General features: G+C 43.6%; 1 protein-coding gene across 2 annotated transcripts; it reads left to right on the top strand.

Moving 5' to 3' along the window:
• Window positions 1–5,042: 5,042 nt before the first annotated feature.
• Window positions 5,043–9,764, top strand: LOC311222691 (cyclin-G2-like; the record flags this gene model as incomplete). Of its 2 annotated transcripts, XM_084307297.1 has the most annotated exons (8): window positions 5,043–5,182; window positions 5,759–5,882; window positions 6,006–6,143; window positions 7,249–7,499; window positions 7,672–7,744; window positions 7,846–7,944; window positions 8,337–8,539; window positions 9,623–9,764. In XM_084307297.1, 7 exons carry the CDS (start codon window positions 5,760–5,762, stop codon window positions 9,732–9,734), a joined length of 999 nt encoding a protein of 332 aa, XP_084163423.1. In that variant the 3' UTR covers window positions 9,735–9,764. The 2 variants fall into 2 exon arrangements, with proteins under 2 accessions (XP_084163423.1, XP_084163422.1); XM_084307296.1 differs by lacking the exon at window positions 5,043–5,182 and having other exon boundaries at window positions 5,745–5,882; window positions 7,672–7,750.
• Window positions 9,765–12,059: the final 2,295 nt, after the last annotated feature.

The raw sequence follows: 12,059 nt of genomic DNA, 5'->3' as shown, positions 1-12,059 counted from the left end.
CAGCTCGTCACACGATTGGGCAACAGTGGCCAATCAGAGAGCGTCTGCCAGAAATGCGGCTACGGAAAGTATAGACGCGGTGGGGAAAGCTGGCGGGTGGGTCCTGGGCGTTGTGGACAGCGACCCCTACAGTTCGGTCGGGGCGCCTGCTCAGCGAGGGTAGGATCTGGAGAGAGGTAGTGCGGCCTCCCACACGTTACACTCTCCCAGTGAGAATCTGCGCGGCCAGGCTGGCTGCCGGCTGGCTGCCGGCTGGCTGCACATGCGTCGGAGGAAAGCATGTGACAGTCTCCGGCCTCTCAGACCAACAGTAGGGGAAAGTGCGCAACAACCAGGAAGGGGGTTGGGAATTGGCATAACGACTAACAGTGGGATGGGAGACAAATCTGAAAAAGGAGGGGAAAAAAGATAAAAAAAAAAAAAAAAAAAAATGCAGATTGCAGAATGGGTACAATACAGTACAGCTCAATACACACAATTGTTAAGGGGATGCAGACCAGAGAAAGACTTTCGTCTTGTTTACATCAGGGTCCCCCATTTTCAATTCATCAGGACATATATGACATACCAGATTAGCAAATACAGTACTGTTTGTGATACAAAAAGAGAGTATATACATTTGACGTAAAAACTGTACATTGGGGAGGTTGGGTAGGTCGGGTGGGGCTGGGGGGCTGTACATTGGAAGTGGGTGGGTGGGTGGGGTGGGGGGGGGGGTAGGAGGGGTGGGTGGGGAACACTGTACAACTGTACAAGCAAAACTGTACATTGGAATATTGACAAAACCATACTTGGTCATTTACTGTACATTGGAGGGGGTTGGGTTAGGACATTTACAGGGGCCAGTTTCGAATTGCAGTCTCCCTTAGGTGTTCTTTGAGAGTGGTTTTGAAAGTGGGTAGTGATTCACATTCCTTTACGGCTTTGGGTAGGGCGTTCCACATTGATGTTGCATCAACACAGACTAAATATATAAGAGAACATAGCCTAACCTTGTTATTTATTAGCACCGTGGCTGACCATTTATTACTCTGTTAACATTGGTTTACCTCACATAATCCAGATTTAGACTGCTGAATCTCACAGGAGAGCCAATGGTAAAGTGATCTGTGTATAATGTAACATAGCATTGTAAATTATTAACTGAAACAAAGTTAAGGAACAAAATAAAAAATATCATCACAGAGCACAAGCCGTCAAGTTGCTAGCTAACGTTAGCTCAACAATGTAATACAATTATTTTAATGTCAAGAGACAACTACATAGCAGTTACTTACCTGTTTAGCTGGGATTGGATGGAAACTGCATACGCCGCCCCGCCCGGGGTTAAACGTCTTTTTCGAACTTGGCTAGCTAACGCCAACTAATGTGTATACATTAGCTGCTTTTACTATTGTATTGATCAAAAAGAAGATATGTCGATTCAGTCATTGTACGCTAAGGCAGCTGAAAACAAACACTATAGTGCACCTGTTTCTTACTGCGCCTGTGATACTGTGATACTTTTATGAATTTCATAAAAGTCAGTCAAAGCTTACCAAAAGCACGAGCAGTGAACTCCAAGCCCACGTGACTGAACTCAAACTAGAAAGAAACAGACTAAGAAATGACGTAAACTCCATGATAAAAACTGCAAAAAAAAATTTCATCAATGACAAAACTGAGGAAAACAAAAATAAACCACGTGAACTTTGGAAATTACTCAATAATCAACTAGGCTGCAGTAAAAAACTTAAAACCAGGTTCTCAAACATAAACATAAAGGCCCCGTTTAGACGGAAACGCTAGCAGGTGAATCCGCAAAAATATTTTTTCGGATGTGCCTTTCGTTTATACGGAAACAGCGTTTTTACGGGGTGAAACCGCAAAAAAGTGAGACTACCTTCCAGGGTGGAATTCCTAGAAACGCAAAAGCTTTGCGCTCTCGTCTAAACTGTTAAAACGTATAAATCTGATAAAACAATGACGAAAGGGTTGTCACGGCTCTGGTCGCGCGTACTGCTTACGTCACAGGTAGCAGGTATGCGCCAGTAGCCGAGACGTAAACAAAGCAAGTATGTCTGACTTATATCAACGGAGATCACCTGAAGGCTACATTGGCAGTACTTTTAACCCTTTCACTGCCACACGACAGAAGGTTAACCCTTTACTATCACACAACCGGCTGTCGTGTGGCAGTGAAAGGGTTAAATACACAAGAATCTGTCCCGCGGCGTGAGTGGACCCACTGTCTGTGAGTGACTCTGCTTTGGTGCAATCACATTCCCCATCCACAGTCTGCGAATCAGAGGCAGAGTAGGGCGGGTCTTCACAGCACGTCATGTGACATATGCGCCAATCGTGTGACAGTGGGGCTCCGTCGTCTCGAGTCGTTACAGCGTCGTCTGCAGGCAGAATTCCATCCCAAAACGCTCGTCTAAACGTAAAATTAAAAGTGAAACCGTAAGATGACTTTTGCGGTTTCTGTTCACAAAACGCTCGTCTAAACGGGGCCAAAGACGGACAACACGCTCATCACAGACAAACTGGATGTAGCCAATTACTTAAACACTTTCTTCACAAACATAGCCACAACACTGGTAAACAAACTACCCTCCCACTCAGGGCAGTATGGGGTAGAACACATAGTAGCATATACAAGAACCTAGGCGTCCACAAAGACGATTTCAAACTGGAAATGGTAACTACAGATGAGGTACTCAATAAACTGAGCGCCCTCCAACCGAACAAGGCCACTGGCCATGACAACATCCCCTCCAAATTCCTCAGAGACTCAGCAGCCGCCATCACCCCAGTCATCACACACATAATAAACCTCTCCATAAAACAGGGACACGTCCCCAAGGACTTCAAAATAGCGAGAGTAACACCCCTGCACAAAAAGGGCAGCAAATTAGACCCAGGCAACTACCGCCCTGTTTCTATCCTTACATCCATCTCGAAAGTCATGGAAAAAATAGTATACGAACAGGTCGAAAAGTACCTTACGGATAAAAATCTAATCTACGAATTCCAATCTGGCTTCAGAACATCCCACTCCACTGACACATGCCTTCTCTATTTGAACGACCACATCAAGCAAGAGGTGGACGCGGGCAAATACTGCGGCATGGTCATGCTAGACCTACAAAAGGCCTTCGACACTGTCAATCACACCATTCTGATTGACAAGCTAAAAGCAATTGGTTTTGATAGTTTATCAGTGAGCTGGATACAATCCTACCTGGAGGGGAGAGAACAGATGGTGGAGGTAAACGGTACCCTACCCCCCCCCCCCCTCACAGTGAACTGTGGTGTTCCACAAGGAAGCATACTAGGACCACTACTGCTCCTAATTTATGCAAATGACATGTCGTCAGCTTGTGACTGCAACTTGTTCCTGTTTGCGGACGACTCAGCCCTGCTGGTCTCTGACAAGAACAAGTTACAGGTTGAAAAAACCCTCAGCTCGGAACTAGGCAAAATCTGCATATGGCTCGCCGACAACAAACTATCATTACACATGGGCAAAACAGAGTCCATTCTCTTCGGTTCAAATAACAAACTCAGCAAAACAGACGGCTTCTCAGTTACAGTGGGTGACAATATTGTCACAAGGAAAGATGAAATTACCTACCTGGGTTCAATCCTAGAGGCTAATCTTTCCTGTGACAAAATGGCATCCAATGTAATAAAAAAAGTCAATCAACGAACTCGATTCTTGTACCGGATCTCCTCCCTGGTAAACAAGAATACCCTGAAGACTCTGGCAGGAGCACTCATTCAAGGGTACTACGACTATGCTTGCACCTCATGGTACCAAAGCACCTCAAAGGCACTAAAAACCAAATTACAAACATCTCAAAACAAACTAGTCAGACTACTGCTTGACCTGACTCCTAGAACCCACCTCACCCCTGCACACTTTGCCAACCTAGGATGGCTTAGAGTAGACGACAGAGTACAGCAACTTGCAATGGGCCTGGTCTACAAGATACACTACACGACCAAGGTACCCATGTACATGTCAAAATACTTCCCAAAGGTCAGTGAATACCACGATCACAACACCAGAGGGAGCTCCACAAATCATGTAAAACCCAGATTCGGCTCAAACAAGGGACTAAATACGTTTCGCAATTATGCCACAACAATGTGGAACGCCCTACCCAAAGCTGTAAAGGAATGTAAATCACTACCCACCTTCAAAAACACTCTCAAAGAACACCTACGGGAGACTGCAATTCAAAACTCGCCCCTACAAATGTCCTAACCCAGTTGTACAATAAAGACCAAGCATGGCTTTGTTAGTATTCCAATGTACAGCCCCACCCAACCCCACCCCACCTACCCAACCTCCTCCAATGTACAGTTTCCATGTCAAACGTATGTCAGTATTCCAATGTACAGTGCCCCCCCCCCCCCCCCCCCCACCTCCAATGTACAGCCCCACCCCACCTACCCAACCTCCCCCAATGCACAGTTTCTATGTCTACTCTTCTTCTGGATTTTTTTTGTATCACAAACAGTACTGTATTTGAAAATCTGGTATGTCATAAATGTATAGATGTAGCAGTACTGTCTATCTGTATGTCATGTATGTCATATGATGAATTGAAAATGGGGGACCCTGATGGAAACAAGACGAAAGTCTTTCTCAGGTCTGCATCCTCTTAACAATTGTATGTATTGAGCTGTACTGTACTGTACCCATTCTGCAATCTGTTAATAAACTTTTCAATCAATCAATCAATCAATCAATACTGTACATGAAGTTTGTGAGTGAGTGGTGCATGATGGTCCTTGTAGTTTAAAGCTAGTCAACAGTTTGTGAGTGAGTGGTGCATGATGGTCCTTGTAGTTTAAAGCTAGTCAACAGTTTGTGAGTGAGTGGTGCATCATGGTCCTTGTAGTTTAAAGCTAGTCAACAGTTTGTGAGTGAGTGGTGCATGATGGTCCTTGTAGTTTAAAGCTAGTCAACAGTTTGTGAGTGAGTGGTGCATGATGGTCCTTGTAGTTTAAAGCTAGTCAACAGTTTGTTTTTATTTGGTTGGTTTGGTCAAGCGAAGGCGGTTCCCCCCACCTGCTGTGCTCGTCTCAACACCAAATATATTGTATTCGTTGTATTGTGACAGTCTGAAAAGCATGGCGAGTTAAGTATTTAGTCTATATACGGCCATCGCATTATCGCCTTTTGGACAAGGTAAGAATAAAATAAAATAAAAAACGTTTCTGGCTTTCTAACGCTAACGTTAGCTTTTCTGCGAGCCCAGCCCATTCTTGTTTCGGGGCTGTTTGTTTGGTTGGTTGCTGGGTTTTGCTTATTTAATGAACGCTAGATCTACGAACTGAACAGTTGTAACGTGAAGTCGACATTGGATTTAATTTGTTTCCCGTCGTGATTGAGTAGCTGACCTAGTTTCTGTTTTTCAGTGGTAAATTAGGTAACAGTCCCAGTTTATCATCCCACTCTTTTCTGTGATAACTATAATATTACGTTAGTATTGGCTGCGTGTGACGCTATAATAAACAATTTCTTTGTTCACATTTGTGATATTGCTGCTTATAATTTGATTGCTTATCTAATGTACAATACAAACAACAAGAGTTTTGGGAGGGAGGGGCGGTTAGCCCACATGATACCTGACACCCAGTGGGCCGGGTTTAGGAGACAACTGTTGTAACATACATGTATAGTCCTCCTTTCCCTCTGTCTCGGAGGGAAAACACTTTACCATAGGAGCTAACCAGAAACCCTTCAATCGATGTTGTTTTTCAGGATGAGGGACCTGCAAGGCATTGACAGTTGGCTCTTGAAAGAGCTGAAGTCAAGCTGTGCCAAAGAGTCCAGCTTTCTGCCCAGGGAGATGGGCCTCAGGATTATTGAGTCTGCTGCTGCAGAAGTAGGTAGTCTAGTGACCTAATTTCCAATTTTGGCTGTGTCTGCACAGGCAGCAGCTGGATATGACTTAGACTGATGGTGTGCTATTTTCAGTGCTTTCTAACAGTTGATCAACCATTTTCAGAATCACAATGGAGTATCTTCAAAATGCAGAGACGCCAAAGTGGAGGACTTGTGGATCCTGGCCAGTTTTTTTGGCTACAGCACCCAGACTTTTGTTAAAGCTGTCAATCTTCTGGACAGGTTCCTCACCATTATGAAGGTGCATTTCTCTTGTCAACTATAGATAGACTTACTGGTGTTTGTTATTTTTCTTCCAACTGGCTGCCTGTAACCACTAACCATTGGTAACCACTTTAAAAAGAAAATGCCAAATTTCTGTGCAGTTAGATAAGGTAAAACGTTGGAAAAGCATGATATTACTGTTCTACTGTCAATTGTTTAAGCAACATGGAGGACAAATGGGCATTCTAAACATTCCGTGCAAGGCCTGTATTCTGATGACACTGAAGACATTACTTTAACATAACGGTACTACCATTTGGGGATGATGGGCAAAAAAAACCAAGACAAATTCTAGGGGCAGCTGGGTAGCCCAGTGGACTAAGAGCACTCGCCTACCACTGCAGAGACTCTGGGATCTAATCCAGCTGTCAGTGGTACCTCCGGCTTGGTCAGTCGTCCCTACTCCCTACTAACACAATTGGCAGTGTTAGCGGGTGGGAAGCCAGTGGGGTATGTGTAAACTGCGACTCCTACTGGTTGGTCAGGGCGCCTGTTCAGCAGGGAAGGGATCTGGGGGAAATGGCGTGAACCTCTATGCGTGTTACGTTCCCCCAGTGAAACTCCTCGCTGTCTGGTGAAAAGAAGCGGCGGGTGGAGGCATGTGGTAGTTCTACACCCTCCCCAGGCCGACAGTGCCCATACGCGTAACGACCAGAAAGGGAATTTGCATAACAACTAGATTGGGATGGGTGAAAAATACAGCTTATTTGTTTATTTTTGACTACCTGAATGTTCATTGTGAGTGATCTGTGGTGCTGAATTTCCTTCGGGATCAATAGTTATTCTATTCTATTAAACGGATGCTTCTGTGTGCCAAAGATGCAGATAAACAAGTCACTGTGCTTTGAGTTCTGACCACTTCTTTGGAGTCAGGCAGTTTGAAATGTTCAGATACCAATACCTTGCTTTAGCCTGGTATCGGCCCAATATCTGATAAACCAGTGTTGGTATCAGTGCATCCTGTGCATTTCATGTTATTATTTCATCAGTAAATAAACAATTATAGCAACCCCATCCTCGTGTGACATCCAGAAGACACTGAATCACTCGCAGGTTATATCACCGCTGTGCTATCTTCACAGGTGCAGCCCAAACACTTGCCTTGTATTGGAGTCTGCTGCCTCCACATTGCAGCCAAAATGGTCGAGGTCGAGCGCAATATCTCACCTACCCATGAACTCATCCGCATCAGCCAAAGCAAGTTCACCGTGTCTGACCTCGGTCGCATGGAAAAGGTCATCTCGGAGAAGCTCAGTCCGGAGCCCAACGCCGTCACGGCCTTGACCTTCCTACACCTGTACCACGCCGCCGTCCTGTCCCTGTCTGCCGGGAGGTAAGGGTTTCATATGGCTTCTTTCACCTGAATTTCCCCAAGGGGATCAATAAAAGGAATATCTTAACTTATCTCTATCTTATTATCCCAATGCATGGCACTAGTCAAACACATTTTGCTTTGTGATAAATATACCGGAGGGTCACATCAGGGTTCCCTCTATATTTCCAAGGGAGGAGATCCCAAGCATTGGGAGCCTGGAAGCCCAGCTAAAAGCCTGCTTATGCCGCCTTGTTTTCTCTAAGGCAAGAGTAAGGATCTGCTCTCTGGTGCAAATTTCACAACATAGCGCTGTTACATTCTGAGTCCCGGGTCTCATAAGTCTGTTGTGTTTTTCCTCCCATAGCCCTCGGTGCTGGCGCTGTCCCTCATTGCGCAAGAGTTTGAAATTCTCCAGTCCATCGCCCTGTTGAAGATTGTACAGCAACTCCAAAGGCACCTGAAGGTATTGTACTACAGAAGTTACATGCAATCTTTTCACACAATTCTTCATTGTGTATCATATAATCTTTACCTTTTTATGCGCTAACCTTTAACCATCAAGACCTTTTTTATCTACACAATATCTACACAAACTAGTCATAGAAGCCCTTTTCTAAGCATCTTGGGTTTCCTTGAGCGACCTCTCCAGCTTCAGCACTGGTCTCGCCTCTCTCGTTATTATTTATGTCTATATGTGAAGAGTGAATTAAAGTACACGCATGACATAATGGTGTTACTAGCTCGCCAGGCTCTGTGTTGATGCATGTAAACAAGCAGCTGCAGACACAGCAATGATGACAAGCACTTTCTGGTCACTCCTTCATACAGCTCTGACATCTCCCTGTTCCTTCACAGATCAGTGACGGTGAACTGCTCCACTGGAGGGAACTGGTGGCCCGGTGCATGGCAGAGTACCACTCCAGTGAATGTAACAAACCAGACAACAAAAAGCTGATTTGGATTGTGTCCCGCCGAACGGCGCAGAACCTTCAAGCCAATCACTTCAGTGTTCCTGGCCTGCCAACCATTCCAGAGGGGAGCTGGGATGAGACTGAGAGGTGACTGACCAGTTCAGTTGTGCTGCCTCACTCCTATTGCACTTATTTTGATTGAATATACTGTTGGGGGGGGGGGGGAGGATTATCTCTCAACCATTTTTGTTGAGTGATCCCAAACGAGTGCTCTGTCTATTGTTCAGTAAAAGTAATGAATCAGATCCTTTAGGGCTGGGCGATATAACGATAACGATAATTATCGCGATATATTTTAATAATCGATATCGAGAAAATGAGAATAAGTAGTAGGAGTTGTTGTGAACATTGAGCACTGACATGATTCCTGACTTAAACACTGATACAAACTATGTATACAATTCTGAGCTGTCCACTGGTACAATCACAGTTTTCTACTGTTGGGACAGGGACACACTGAGCAACTCCGCTGGAGCAGTTTGGTGTTGAGTGCCTTGCTCAAGGGTACTTCAACGGTAGTGTTACTCATCAGTAATCGGCTTTTGAAATAAGATAAGATGTTCCTTTATTCAGAGACAGTGGACAGACTTGTCTTCCTTGCCTGCAACTTAAAGTAATGGCTTTGCTTGTCCAAATGACAATACTGACCAAATTGAGATTTATTTTTCTCTTGTCCATTTATTTTGTTTGCTTTCTAATTTAAAATACAGTTTGAAACCGTCTGTACACAGTAGGCTATGTGTGCTAGCAGAGCTAGTCTCCAGTCACGGTGCACATGTGCGGTGGTTTGTCCACCAAAAAAAGCGCCAAAAGATGGAAAAGAAACTAGCAGAGCCAGAACTGTTCAACTCCCCTGGAGCCACAGCCAGCAGAGAAGCCGGTTTACTTTTGCTTTCAAACCAGCTGCAGCCTGAGAACTGGAGTGTGAGGGGATGTAACACTAAAGATGGCGGCAACAACAAAAAATTGCTGCAAAATAAACTGTTGTTTAATTAAAAAATATATATATATTAATACTAGATTTTTTTATTATCGAGTGATATGATATCGTTATCGCGATATCATTTTTGCCCATATCGCGATAGGAGCGATATGTGGAAAGACGGATTTAAATAGTTTTGTGTTGATTGATGGTAACATTTATCTTTTTTCTTCTTCTTCCGTATGTAGCGAGGACTCGTGTGAGGACATGAGCTGTGAGGAGGACAGCCTCTGTGGCTCCCCTGGCAGCGACGCGGAAGGGGCCTTCTTCCCCCACGCCTTCCATCACAGCAGGAAGTGATGCTCTCTGCTTATGTGGGGGGGGGGGGGGGGGGGGCTAGACTGCCCACTGACCTGTGGCACTGTATCTCAACTGTTAGGGTTTTAGTGTGGTCATCCTGTTGGAACAGACCTGTGTCTGTTTCTTGTACAGTATAGCACACCCTGGATCATTCAAGTGCCTGTGTGAGTTATGATGGATAGAAGCATATCTGCATTATTGTCAGTTGACTCAGTCATGAAGCGGATTTGTTCTTCCAGGTATTTATGCAGTGAACTATTGGAGAAATAATTCATCATAATTATACCGAATGGAATCAAAGCACAAGTTCACTGGTGATTCCCCACCCTTAGCTGTTTTATTAGTATTATTATTATCTTTTTTTATTTTTTATTTTGTGGTTAATCATCATGGAACTGAAAATGTAAATATCTTGGCAGCTTGATGGCAATACGTCTGAATGTCTTCTCTATTTTAAGAGGTTCTTTTGGAGTGTCAATTTACCACGTCCAGGCATGACACATTCCAGATAACAACTAAAAGCACAAGGGCAGAAGGATGTCAGTGGTGATTCAAGGGTTAACTATTCAGCAGAGTAACTGGTACATACTGGCATGTTTTACAATAAAAATTTGAATACATTCTTTAAAAAAAAATGTATACTCCATGATACAGTATTGTGTAAGTGTGTGTGTCATACTAATATGTAATTCCTACACTACCTTAATGTGATATGTGTGAAAAACTTTATGGAAGTGTGATTGTGAATGAAAGTAATTTTTCTTTGTTGAGATTCAATAGCCTACTGTAAAAAGAAAAAATATCAAACCAAAAAAATGTACATAATGGGTAAAAAGAAAAGATGGAAAGAAAGACTTTGTTTTGTGAATACTATATATATATGGCATATTGTATATCATCATATTGTTGCATAATGAAACATGTTGGAGTAACCCCTCCAAATAAAAATAACAGATTCAGATGTGTTGTGACTTAGTATTATGTTATCCTTTGCAATTGTATAGCCTAATGGTAAATGGCTGCATTTATATAGCGCTTTACAATTTGTTCCTCACATTTTGCCCATTCACTCACACATTCACACCGATAGCAGAGGCAACCATGCAAGGTGCCAACCTGCACATCGGGAGCAATTAGGGGTTAAGTATTGCTCAAGGACTGTGGGAACCTCCGGATTACCAGACGACTGCCCTACCTCCTGAGCCACTGGCGCCCCACTGTAGCCTAATCTACTGCATCATTACTGAACTAATGCAGCAACATTCAGTAGGTCGTTTGGTGGATTCTTGGAAATGTGGAGCTTGAAGCACATTGGGTGAAGGTCAAAATAAATAAATCTTGTGGTAGAATCTTTTTAAAATGCAATTAACTCCCTAGCATTTACGCATTCACATTAGAAATATGGTCAACATTTAGAATAATTTGGGTTACAAAGTGCACCCCTGATGCACCCTCATCATGATTTCCTCCCATTTAACCAATTACGAGAGAAATGGTCTCTTCCTTCCTCAAATGTCTTCCGCTGGGTCAAGATGGCCCCTTATCTGAAAAGCCATCATTCACCCCAGCAGAGCAGATATCTTTCAACAATCAGACACAGGTCCAAAGGGCTTTATCCCCTGGTTTCACTCACAACCTGTGGTGCAGTGGCGTCGTTAGCCCTGGGCTTCCGGGGCTTTAGCCCCGGATGTTTTTCTCCTAGCCCCGGATCTAAAAAAGAAAAAATTGTTTACATTTTTTTTTTTTTTTTTTTTTTATCTTTTTTTTTTTTTTTATGTCAGCATCCCCATTGTCTGTGCTGAATGTTTGTTAGTGTTTGGTATTTTTTGTTGGTTTTTAGTACTTTTAAACATTTTTAGTAAGTAGTTTTCATTTGATCCTATAATTCTTTCATTCACCGATTTGTGGACTATTTTTTTAGTGTCCTGAAAGGCGCCTTATAAATCAAATGCATTATTATTATTATTATCATCCAGGAGGAAAAAGACACTTTGGATAGTAGGGACTGCATCTCTGCGTGTCCTGACCAGGAAACACTTTGCAACTGTGATCTCCTCTGGCAATAGTTGGATATTGTAATGTGTGGCGAGGGGTTGCAGCAATTCCACTGAGAGAAACTGGTCTGAGGCTGGATAACATGCCTGTATGCCTCTCATAAATTGTTATCCAACTCATGAGAACCTGCTCTCAAGCTCTTGCAGCATTCTGTCGACGACTGGATAGAACAGTCTCTGTCTCAGCTGATCTCCTGAGCTGAGGTCTGAGCTTGTGCCACAAGATGACTCAACTACATACTCGTCCATCCTTTTCTGCTTCCTCCTTTGG

This window comes from Notolepis coatsorum (assembly GCF_963971535.1).
Source record: "Notolepis coatsorum genome assembly, chromosome: 2".
Lineage (NCBI taxonomy): Eukaryota > Metazoa > Chordata > Actinopteri > Aulopiformes > Paralepididae > Notolepis > Notolepis coatsorum.
This window is presented reverse-complemented; position numbering and strand designations above follow the sequence as displayed.